Consider the following 12,281-nt stretch of genomic DNA (forward strand, 5'->3'; position numbering starts at 1 on the left):
GGCCTCTCTTGCCACGTGTCCTCCCCACCCGGGTCCAGGGCCACCGTGGAAGCTTGACCAGAGGTCATCCTGCCTGTGGTTTGCAGCCTCTTGGGTGAAGATCTAGAACTGAAGTCAAGCTGCTCTGATGGAGGCTGGGCCTCCTGTCACCTGTCCTCCTTGACAGCCCCCTTGGCCTCTCCAAGGAGTCCTGATTGAGGGCCCGCAATCAGGCTGCATCCTTCATCTATAACCAGGAGAGGGGCCCAGATCAGGGCGACCTCAGCCAAAGTCACAGCCCAGAGGCTCCAGTCAAGCTTTAGACCTCTCAAGCCAGCACTCTGCCTGCTGCATCTTGTCTCTGACACTGCAAAAGGCAGGGACGGGGACAGAAGACAGCAGACCCCAGTGTGTGAGGCCTGGAGGAAGTGGGTCAACGCAGGGCTACGAATGAGCCAGGGCGGCCCTCCCTGCCTCTCCTCTCCTCCCCTCACCCCAAAATAGCTCCCCGAGCGGCCAAGCCAAGACCGACCCACTGAGGGAGGAGGCGGGGCACGTTGCCCAGAGCCAGGCTTTAAAGCACCAGCTGGCTGGGGATCTCCACTCCCTGGCTGGAGGCACCGCTCAGGCCGCCCACCCGTCCACACGGTCAGTCCGGCCCACCCTCCCGCAGCCATGTCCCGGCCCCTGACAGACCAGGAGAAGAGAAAGCAGATCAGCGTACGTGGCCTGGCCGGCGTGGAGAATGTGGCCGAGCTGAAGAAGAGCTTCAACCGGCACCTACACTTCACCCTCGTGAAAGACCGCAATGTGGCCACCCCTCAAGACTACTACTTTGCGCTGGCCTACACCGTGCGTGACCACCTCGTGGGCCGCTGGCTCCGCACGCAGCAGCACTACTACGAGACGGACCCCAAGGTGCTGCTTGGGGCACCCCGGGAGGGAATGGGCTGGGTGCCCTGCCTGGGGGCTGGGAGATCTTGACCAAGTGGCAGCCCCTCCCTGGGGTCAGGGCTTTCTGCAGCCAACTAAAGGGTCACTCCAGGTTCCTGAGGTTGGAGGATCCAGGGGTGCCATGTGCAATGGGTTGCTGGGGCAAACCAGGGGGAGAAATCTGGGACGGGGGCAGGTCAGGGGGCTCGGGTCAGGTAGGCTGGTTGCAAAGGCCCAGGGCTCACTCAAGAGAATGGAGGGGCTTCTGGGGGGCAGGAAGACCCCTGTGGCCTGGGTTGGACCCTAAGTGGAAGGACATATCATTGAATGCGTGCATGGTGTGTGTGCTGGTGCAGCGCATGGGGCGCAGCTGGGGTGGTGAGATCAAATGTCTGTTGGGGTCACTGGTAAATGTCAGCAACCTGACACTTCTGGGCAGGAGTGGGGGAGGGCCAGGGAGGGGACCCAGGGAACCAGAAGACCAGGCACCATCAGCGTCCTGGATCCTGCCAGCTCTCCGTCCCCTTCTTGGGACTGAGGCTTGAGGGCCAGGGGGCCCTCTGCAAGGACGGGAGGTGGCCGACTCTAGCCCTGAGTCCTGTGTGACCTTGAGCCAATGATGTTTTTCTCTGGGCCTGGCTTTCCCTTTTGGGGAGCACTTGGAGGGGCTTCCCTATGTCCTGACTCCCTGATGGGCTGTTAGCAGGATTGCATACAATGGAAGGAGTTCCTACCTCTCCTCGGCACCTCTCCTGGCCCCTGAGGTAGATATGGCCAGCCCCATTTTCCAGATGAGGAAACTGAGGCTCAGAGAAGAAAAGTGATTTGTCCAAAGCCAGAAGAAATGCTGGGAGCAGAATCTTGCCTGTTGGGTCCCAAAGCCTGAGAAGGGGGGAGAAATGGAGGCAGGGCTGGAACATGCTGGGACCTAGGAGTGGGGCAGGAAGTATGAGAGGTGCAGGCCCAGCTGGGCCTGGCTGAATGTTAGTGGGTGGCCTTGACGTCCTCCCCTCCACCTCCCCACCTGTCTCTCCGGGCAGAGGATCTACTACCTGTCTCTGGAATTCTACATAGGCCGGACGCTACAAAACACCATGGTGAACCTGGCCTTGGAGAATGCCTGTGATGAGGCCACCTACCAGGTGTGTAGGGGTGGGGCAAGCCTTGGGGCTTGGGAGATTGACCTGCTGGCCTTTGGCCCTGATGCCTGCCATACCCTCCTGCCTCTAGCTGGGCCTGGACATGGAGGAGCTGGAGGAAGTCGAGGAGGACGCAGGGCTGGGCAACGGGGGCCTGGGCCGGCTGGCGGGTAAGTGAGCAGGGTGGCAGGGGATTGGCCAGAAGGGTTCCTTTGTGCTGCGTCTCTGACACCCACCTCCATGCACACCCCTAGCCTGCTTTCTGGACTCCATGGCGACACTGGGCCTGGCTGCCTATGGCTACGGGATCCGCTATGAGTTTGGGATTTTTAACCAGAAGATCTCTGGGGGTTGGCAGGTGAGTGACCTTGGGCCCTGACCTTGTAGTTATGATGGAGAAGACCCCTATTTGTTCATTCATCTGCACATAGATCCAGAACCAGCCCCAGCCTTGGTGGAAAACATCCTTGCCCCTTCCCCCTGGCCCCAAGCCAGTTGTTAGCTCCGGGGATAGGAGGTCCACACCTGTGGAATGTCTCAGACTCTCATACACACACCGTGTCCCCATGGATATTCCACCAGACCAGGGGCCCACCTACCCGAAAGCCCTTCATTTACACCCTCCCTGTATAGGGCACATTAGGGCCACTGCTCCTTCCCTACTCACCACCTGCTGTGGTGTGAGCCTGGCTCTGACACTGCCCTCCTTTCTCCCCTGACCTGCCTTGGGCTCAGATGGAGGAGGCTGATGACTGGCTTCGCTACGGCAACCCCTGGGAGAAGGCCCGACCCGAGTTCACACTGCCTGTGCACTTCTATGGCCGAGTGGAGCACACCAGCCAGGGGGCCAAGTGGGTGGACACGCAGGTGAGGGGGAAGCGAGGGAGTGGGGTGTGGTGGTGGAGAAATCTAGTGAGGGAGAGGGGAGGAGGTTCTAGAGGAAACAGAAACAAGGAAAGAGCCTGGAGGCTACTGGACCTAGTGCTCTTTTATAATGGATGCCACTGAGGCTCAGAGAGGTTAAGTGACTTATTCAAGGTCACACAGCTAGAACCAGGAGAGGCTGGAGACAGGGTCACAGGGCAGCCAGACCAGGTGCAGAGCCTGGGAGGAGGAGAGAGGCCCCCCTGCTGTACCAATGCTTCTCCCCTGACCTGGCTCCTTGCCACCACCCACAAGACTCATCAAAGAATAATCACGGGGTCTTGACTCCCCTGCACATCTGAACTGGGGGCTTGATGGGAAACAAAGCCACAGCCCAGAAAGGGGGACAGGGGAGAAACTTAAAGCCTGGAGAGGGCAATTGACTTGTTCAAGGTCACAGAGCAAGTTAGAGGGAACCGAAAGCTAAACGAGGTGTCCACATCCCAGCTCAGCCAGTCCTCTTGCTGTGGCTGCAGGTCATCGGCCTCCAGATGGCTGCACAGCAACCTCTAGGCTTTCAGAATTGAGAGTTTGTCCTGCTGTCATCCACGCTAAGGTCCAGCAGGGCTCTGGCTGCCCACCTAGCTCTATGCTCTTGAGCCAGTCCCTTCCCTCTCTGAGCCGCAGCTTTCACTCTGCTCCAGTCAGGGGCTACTTAATGTTGGGGAGGGAGGCATGGGTGTGCCCCCGCCCCGTGGTAGCAGGCAGCTATCGGCAGCAATTATTGATGTTTGCTAATTGTGGGATGTGGGGCCAGCATTAGTCACTGCTAATTAGCCCTGTGGTCAACCAGGCGTAAGCCCTTTGGATGGCCTTGACCTCCGTGACCCCCTCAGCCAGGCCCCATGATTCCCCCCAGCCCTTCCATGAGTCCAGAGTGTCCTCTAGACTGTGCTCAGGCCAGCGGCCAGCTCATCGCCATCATGGCAGAGTGGCTACCAACAGGGCCCCTCCCTGGGCTCCGAGCTCATCCCCGCCTCCTCCTGGAATCCTCACAACAGCCCAGCAAGGAGGGGCAAGGGAGTGTGGGGAGGCACTGGGAAGTCCCCTCTTTATGGACGAGGTCCAGAGAGGTTGGCGGGGTTGCTTGTGGTCACCCAGAGTTGGGACTAGAACCCGGCGTAGGGAGCTGGGGGAGTGCAGGGACGGAGCACGGAGTCCGGCTCTCAGGGAGAGATGCCACCTCTTGATGCCATACCGGGTGCCCCGCAGGTGGTGTTGGCCATGCCTTACGACACACCCGTGCCCGGCTACCGCAACAACATCGTCAATACCATGCGCCTGTGGTCTGCCAAGGCCCCCAATGACTTCAACCTCAAGGACTGTGAGTTCAGCCAAAGTCAGCAGCCCCTACCCACCCCTGCCCACACTCGACTCAAGCCTGACCCTGTCCCCACATTCGTTCCTCAGTCAACGTCGGTGGCTACATCCAGGCTGTGCTGGACCGCAACCTGGCTGAGAATATCTCCCGTGTCCTGTACCCCAACGACAACGTATGTTACCCCCTGGGCTGGGGACAGGAAGCCAGAGTGCATGAGAGAGGGCAGGAGAAGGGGAGTGACACCTGCCGGTGCCCTAGTCACACCCAAGGCATATTGCTGGCCCCTGTGTGTCCTGTTCTTCCCCCAAGTTCTTTAAGTGGGAGGATGCCTGAGTCCTGGGGGCAGCAGGTTAGGGTGGGGCACTTTGGATGAGCTCCCTGGTAAGACCCACAATATTCCTGGTCCTTAGCCCTGCCTCCTGCTACCATCCACATTGCTGCTTCTTGGTGGGAGAAAGACCCCTGGGTCCCTGAGGTGGGGCAGCTCAGGGCTCAGGAATCTTGGTGTGTGGGGGAGTCTCCCCTGGCCACACCCACAGCAGTGTTAGGCCACCACCTTGACTCCGCCCTGCCTGGCACTGTCCCCAGTTCTTTGAGGGGAAAGAGCTGCGGCTGAAGCAGGAGTACTTCGTAGTGGCTGCCACACTCCAGGACATCATCCGCCGCTTCAAATCCTCCAAGTTCGGCTGCCTAGACCCTGTGCGCACGAGCTTCGACGCCTTCCCGGATAAGGTACCAGGCCCCAGGGAAGGCCGGCCTCTACACCTCCTGTGATGGGTGCCATGCCTCCTCCCTCCAGTCTCAGCCTGAACCGCCCATTTTACAGATGAGGAAATGGAGGCTGGGTGTTGGGGGTGGGTGTGGGGGGATCTGCTCGCGATCCTCAATACAACCTCGCTCCCCTCTTCCTCCTGCCCCATACCTGCCCCCGTGAGGGCCTCCACCCCCAGCTCAACCCTAGAACCATGAGGGGCCCTGGGGGAGGGTGCTCTGAAGGGGCAAAGGACAGCGATCATAGCCTTGGTTTGGAGTCCAGACTGACTCCAGTGCCCCCCTCCGCCCCCAGGTGGCCATCCAGCTCAATGATACCCACCCCTCCTTGGCCATCCCCGAGCTGATGAGGATTCTGGTGGACCAGGAGCGGCTGGACTGGGACAAGGTGGGCTTCAGGGCCCCTCCTCCACCCCTGCCTCACCCTCTGCATCTCAGGGTTCCCCTCCCAGTCTGGGGAGTGGAAAGATGTGGGTGGAGCCCCCACTGCACAGACGGCAGTGTGAGGCCCAGTGGGCAGGTGTCCTAGAACCTGGCATGGCAGTGGCAGGGCCAGGGCTCTTGGCTGCACAGTGTGTGTGGAGAGCCGTCCGGCTTAAGCCTGGGGGTCCTTCCTCCCCATCCCATCTGTCAGGCATGGGATGTGACTGTGAGGACCTGTGCCTATACCAACCACACGGTGCTGCCCGAGGCCCTGGAGCGCTGGCCCGTGCACCTGATAGAGACCCTGCTGCCCCGGCACCTCCAGATCATCTATGAGATCAACCAGCGCTTCCTTGATGTGAGTGGAGGAAGCATGGGGTGGAGGGTGGGGCGTGGAGGGCATGGAAAGCATGGCTCCTGAGACTCTGGCAGGGAGGACTGTGGACAGAGATCTGGGGGTAGGGGCTGGAAACCTGGGTCCTGGGTCCCCGTCCTAGCTCTGGGCTCTCCTGGCACAGCGGGTGGCGGCTGCATTCCCAGGGGATATAGACCGGCTGAGGCGCATGTCGCTGGTGGAGGAGGGCGCGGTGAAGCGCATCAACATGGCGCACCTGTGCATCGCCGGTTCACACGCTGTCAACGGCGTGGCTCGCATCCACTCCGAGATCCTCAAGAAGACCACGTAAGACCTGCTCCCCAGACTCCGCCCCTCCTGCTGGACCCCCGCTCACCCCCTCACTGCCCGGCACCGGCCATTCACAGTTGCCCTCAGCTGGCCCCTTCCACGGGTGGCACCACTCTTACAAGCATCATAGCCTTGTCGTCCAGTCCAGTCCTGTCCCCAGGTGACCCCTCTAACACACAGCACCCTCCCCCTCCCCTCCAGGCCCCTTTCATCAAGAAACCAGGGTAGGGGCCCCAGGGAGGAGGCCTTCATCCCACAGGGGTGATTGGTGATCCCCCGACCCCATCCTGTAGCTTCAAGGACTTCTATGAGCTAGAGCCTTATAAGTTCCAGAATAAGACCAACGGCATCACTCCTCGGCGCTGGCTGGTTATGTGTAACCCTGGGCTGGCAGAGGTCATTGCTGAGGTGAGTGTTCACGTGTGGCCAGTAGGGGTCAACACGGTCACCGCAGCGAGCATCTGGGTGTGGTTGTGTATGTGGTTCACTGTAGGGCACCCATCTGAGGGCTGAAGTCCATCCTGCACTGCGTTCCCCAAGCCTTGCATCTGTCTGGAGGAGGGGAACCATTTTCTTCCTTGCATGAGGGTGCCTGTGGGCAAATGGAGGCCCTGGCTGTGAAGGTCAACCTGGTGGAATTCACAGTCTAATGGAGGGGTTATCAGCAGGTCACATCTGGAGTGAGACCAGAACGGGGCAGAGAGTGGGAGCGGGGCCCTGAGGTCAATGCCTGTCAGAGGAAAAGGCCAAGAGGAAGGCCTGTGGGGTCAGATGGGGGTCAGCCATCAGAGCTCAAGGTCAGGAGGGGAGGAAAGATGCACATACATGTACCACCCCCCAGCTGGGAGGCTGCAGAGGAAGGAGCTGTCTGCAGTGGATGGGGCTTTGTTGACCTGGAAAGGGACCCCTCTGTGAGGGAGGACGGAGGAGGGACATGGGCCTAACTGAGAGCTATCTTCCCACAGCGCATCGGAGAGGACTACATCGCAGACCTGGACCAGCTGCACAAATTGCTCTCCTATGTGGATGATGAAGCCTTTATCCGGGATGTGGCCAAAGTGAAGCAGGTGAGGAGCGCTGCAACCTGGGACAGATCCCTGTGCCGGGGCTTGAGTGGAGTGTGCTGGAGGGGCCGGATGTCTGAGTCAGGAATGGCCGATAGAGCTCATCTCTTCTGCAACCTCAGGCCATTGGTAGAAGTTGCCTGGAGTCAGTCCACGGTGGGAAGGCATCATCTGACCTCACTGGAAGAGTGCTGACATTGATTAGCAATGTCTGCCCTGATGCAGGAGTGGATGAAGGTGGCAAGGGAGACTTCTATCCTCACCTTCCTGGGAAAGAAATGAGACTGTAGGATTTCCTGAGGCTGAGGCCTATTGGTGAGCTCTCTCTACTCCCCTGCCTTCAGGAAAACAAGTTAAAGTTCTCTGCGTACCTAGAGAGGGAATACAAAGTCCACATCAACCCCAACTCGCTCTTCGACATCCAGGTGAAGCGGATTCATGAATATAAACGCCAGCTCCTCAACTGCCTCCATGTCATCACAATGTACAACCGTGAGTGGCAGGGTTCCCTCTGGCTCTCGGTTACCCACTCTGTGTACCTCCCAGGATACTATATACTTCCTGATCAACATCTCCTTTGACCTCAGGATAACTCTTGGGACATGGAATTATCCCCATTTCACAGATGGGCAAACTGAGGCTCAGAGGGGGAGGAAGTGACAGATCTGAGGTCACAAAGCAAGTGATTGCCCAAGTCAGGGCTACTGTCTCCCAGCCCAGCCCTGGCTGGATGGATGCTGTCAGGTGTTACTGCCCAGAGGGAAAACCTGGCCCACTCACTGGATCCCTCTCTTTCTCCACAGGCATCAAGAAGGATCCCAATAAGTTTTTTGTGCCTCGGACTGTGATGATTGGAGGGAAGGTGAGAAGCCGGGCTGCAGACCACGGCTGTGGTTCTTTGATATCCAGGTTGAGGTCAGCTTGGCTGGGTTGCAGGATGGGGGTAGGAGGTCAGGCTGTGGAGCTGACCCCAGACTGTGCTCCCGCAGGCTGCACCCGGGTACCACATGGCCAAGATGATCATCAAACTCATTACAGCCATTGGGGATGTGGTCAACCACGACCCGGTGGTGGGAGACCGCCTCCGCGTGATCTTCCTGGAGAACTACCGAGTCTCACTGGCCGAGAAAGGTGGAATGCCGCCACTGGGGACCCTAGGGAAGCTCTGATTAGTTCAGTCCCAGGAAGAGATATTAATCTCCTCTTCTTAGGGTGCTTGCACTTTAAGGAAGAATCTGGAGAGGACAATACTCAAATGAGGATGTCCCTTTAATGGTGGTATGGGGTGAAATTATAGGGGAGATGGGCCTCAGTGGTGCCCTTTAAATCACACGATGGAGCTGGGGGGTAGGGGGAGTCCAGGTTAGGTCCCAGATGTTCAAGAATCAACAAGAGGTGGCGGGGCGGTGGGGGGCAGTGAGAGAGAGACTTAGTTGGTTAAGACTGGAGCGTTGGGGTGGAAGGGACTCTGAATCTGGCTAGGCCTAGGGCCACACTAACTCCAGAGTCTCTAGCTGGTCTGGGGCTCTTCCTGGAGCTGAGCTTGTCCCCTGCTGCCCCCCCCCCCCCCACAGTGATCCCGGCTGCTGACCTTTCCGAGCAGATCTCTACTGCGGGCACTGAGGCCTCAGGCACTGGCAACATGAAGTTCATGCTCAATGGGGCTCTGACCATTGGCACCATGGATGGGGCCAATGTGGAGATGGCAGAAGAGGCGGGAGAGGAGAACATCTTCATCTTCGGCATGCGGGTGGAGGACGTGGAAAGGCTTGACCAGAGAGGGTATGGGCTGCAAAGTTCACAGTCTGTGGGCAGGAGGCATCAAGGTGCGAGTGCTGGAGGGTAGAGCCAGGAGCAAGAGGCATGACTGGAAAGTCCGGTCCAGGCTGCAAAGGGTCTTAGTTACGGCCATCACGAGTCTAGAAAACTTTTGAGGTAACTTATAACAAATCAGGTTAATAAAATGGGAAAAGAAAGAAGTAACATAGAACTGAAGGAAAAGGAAGAGAAAATAATATCAACCCTAAGAGATAATATTATTTCTGGAATTGGAAGTAAAGTGAAATTCTTAGCTCCCTGGCAGCCATGGCAAAAAGGGAAATATGAGTACAGTAGTTATATCTGTGCTTGTGGTCAGAAACATAGATCTTCAGAGAAGACATTTTCCTGGCATTACATTTTTAACATTTTAAAATATGATTTTTTCTTATCATAAAAGCAGTACCTGCTCACTGGTTAGAAAAATACAAAGCCACAAAGAATAAAACAACCGTTGTCCATAATCTCATCACCCAGATTTAAAGCCACAGTTCTCTTTTTCTTCGTGTATTTATCTGTGTGTGTATATAGTTTTTAAAAGTTGGGAATAATGTATGTACAATATTGAATCCTGTTATCTTAACATTGGTGAGGCATTTTCCATGTCATTAAATAGTCTTCAAGATATTTTCAATGTTTGTATAGCATTCTATCCTATGGACATGGCATAACTTATTTAACTAGTTCCAGATGGTTGGACATTAAGGTTGATTTCCCCTGTCTGTTAGGATAAACGTCCCTGGGATGACTAACCTTTTACATTGATGTCCACATCTCTGATCATTTCCTTAAGATAATTATTAGAAGGGGATATTTGAGTAACAAGTATGAGTTCTTAAGGCTCCTGATACACATTGTCAAATTGTTTTCCAGAAAGTTGGTACCAGTGCACACTCCCACCAACAGCTTACAAGAGCTGTCACTGAATGTTGATAGGAACTTCTCCTGTGGGGCCTGACCAGAAAGTTTAGACTTGGTCCCTTGTTGTTGTTCTTGTTTTGGTTGCACCGTGTGACACGTGGGATCTCAGTTCCTCGACTAGGGATTGAACCCGCATCCCCTGCATTGGAAGCGTGGCAGACTTGGTCCTTTGGACAGGAAGGAAGTGTGAAATGTTTTGAGCAAAGTCCAGCACGTTCAGAACTCGGCTCCAGATGGACACTTTCGGCTGCAGGAGGGAGGCTTGACTGGAGGGGACAATATCTAGGTGGGGGACCAGTGTGGGGCTGACACCAGATGGCAGGGGGAGTCCCCTGCAGCAGGCCAGTGCTGGGGATGGGGATTAGGGACATTGTTGAGGAGGCAGACTTGGTTTCTGGTTGGAAGAGAGAAAGGGAGGAAAGAGATGAGACTGGTCTTGAGAGATCTGAACCCAGGTGGCTCAGGAATGGATTGTGCTGCCTTAGGAAGCGGGACCCTGGAGGAAAGTTGGTGCCAGACACAGCGATGAGCTTGACTGGATGGTTTGAATTTAAGGATGTTCCTCAGGATGTACCTGTTCGCTCCTCCTGGGGCCTGAAAGCGAGGCCAGGGATGGGCTGTGGATGGTGGGGGAGAAAAGCCATTCACGGAGGAAAGAAACCTGTTGGGAGACAGTGGTGGTGTGTGGGAAGAAGAGCGCTTGGTTTGGGGCCTTTGCTTCTGACACTACCTTTCTCTCCTCTCTAGGCCTCAGTTTCCTCATCCACAAAGTGGGGGATGAAAAGCTGAGCTGAGAAGGGAGGGGGCCTCTTGGAAAGACCTCCAGAGGGAGTGTGGCAGCTGGGGGCAGGGCAGTAGCAGGCTGGGCCTGGGTTTTGACCCTGGGGCTTGGAACTTGCTGGATTTTTGCTGGAGGAGGAGGAGCCAGGAACCTATTTCCAGGGCACTGACTACGGCTCTTCCCCAACAGGTACAATGCCCAGGAATATTATGACCGAATTCCAGAGCTTCGGCACATCATTGACCAGCTGAGCAGTGGCTTCTTCTCCCCCAAACAGCCCGACCTGTTCAAGGACATTGTCAACATGCTCATGCACCATGACCGGTGAGCTGGCCGGCCAGGAAACTGTGCACGTGGGGCTGCTGGGCTCAGTAGGGCTCAGATGTGGTGCGGAGGCTGGACAGGGCTTCTGGGCAGTTGGGACTAGATTCCTTTGGAAGCAGCATCACTGTTCAGGTCCCCAGAAATCCAGTGGGACTGGATGGGCTTGGCCCTTGACCTCATGAAACTTCCTGCTTCTCCATTCCCCTCCAGGTTTAAAGTCTTTGCAGATTATGAAGAGTACGTTAAATGCCAGGAGAGAGTCAGTGAGCTGTACAAGGTGAGGGGTCCTGGACCAGGGGTTGGCAGGGCTTTGGTGGCCCTGGTTGGGATGAGGTGGTAGGTGGGGACCCCACTGGCAGAGCAAACCCAGAGCTCCCTTTTGGCTTGTAGAACCCGAGAGAGTGGACGCAGATGGTGATCCGGAACATAGCCGCCTCTGGCAAGTTCTCTAGTGACCGCACCATTGCCCAGTACGCCAGGGAGATCTGGGGCGTGGAGCCTAACCGCCAGCGCCTGCCAGCACCTGATGAGAAGATCTGAGCCTCTAGACCAGACCCAAACCTGCCCCTGAGTCTGTTGGCAATCCCTTGGGCCAGCTCCAGCTCCTCATCCAGAGGGTGGGGTACTGGAGTTAGATCTCTAAACCTCTTCCTGGAACCCCATTTCCCATCAGCCTTGAGATCCCAGTGTTCAGCGTGACTAAGGCCACTGCTCCCGTCCTGTCCTCGGCTCCCCGCCCGCTCCTATTTATGGGTCTGACCAACTTCACCCACTCCCCAATAAACTGGTTCTCCTTGGGAGCCTCCTTACTCCTCTCTCTGTTGGGAAATATTTTTAGCTCTGGGCGACATAGCAGCTGCGCAGTCACCGTGCCTTACCCCCACCCGTGTCAGGTGCGTCCCCTCAGAAGGTGGGGGCGGCCTGTGGGGGCGGGGCCCGGACTCTCCTGCCCATTTCCAAGCGTCACCCTCCACGCCTCTCTCCCCAGTGCTGTGTCCATACTAGGTCAGCTGCCTGCTAGGCTGGCCGGGGGCGTGGCATCCGCCCGGGTGGGGCCCACCCGGGGCCGGGAGCTGGGACTTAGGCAGAGGCCTCCAGGACTACTGAAGATCCACGCGGTCGGGGGGGGCCCCCCGGACTCAAAAGGGGGAGGAGCCTCTGGGTGGTTGGCGCCTTCTTGATTCCGCCCTTAGCCCCG

The 12,281-nt window shown here is 57.1% G+C and overlaps 1 protein-coding gene across 1 annotated transcript; it reads left to right on the forward strand.

Moving 5' to 3' along the window:
* Nucleotides 1–654: 654 nt before the first annotated feature.
* PYGM (glycogen phosphorylase, muscle associated) lies at nt 655–11,848 on the forward strand (the record flags this gene model as incomplete). The annotated part of the gene is made up of 20 exons (XM_082627449.1): nt 655–897; nt 1,953–2,054; nt 2,143–2,221; nt 2,306–2,409; nt 2,787–2,918; nt 4,188–4,299; nt 4,386–4,468; nt 4,885–5,028; nt 5,363–5,455; nt 5,702–5,848; nt 6,009–6,172; nt 6,469–6,583; nt 7,141–7,242; nt 7,584–7,731; nt 8,043–8,101; nt 8,229–8,370; nt 8,814–9,021; nt 10,949–11,083; nt 11,294–11,360; nt 11,474–11,848. 20 exons carry the CDS (start codon nt 655–657, stop codon nt 11,621–11,623), a joined length of 2,529 nt encoding a protein of 842 aa, XP_082483575.1. The 3' UTR covers nt 11,624–11,848.
* Between the last annotated feature and the right edge of the window lie 433 nt (nt 11,849–12,281).

Source organism: Mesoplodon mirus (genome assembly GCF_964341445.2).
Source record: "Mesoplodon mirus genome assembly, chromosome: 7".
Lineage (NCBI taxonomy): Eukaryota > Metazoa > Chordata > Mammalia > Artiodactyla > Ziphiidae > Mesoplodon > Mesoplodon mirus.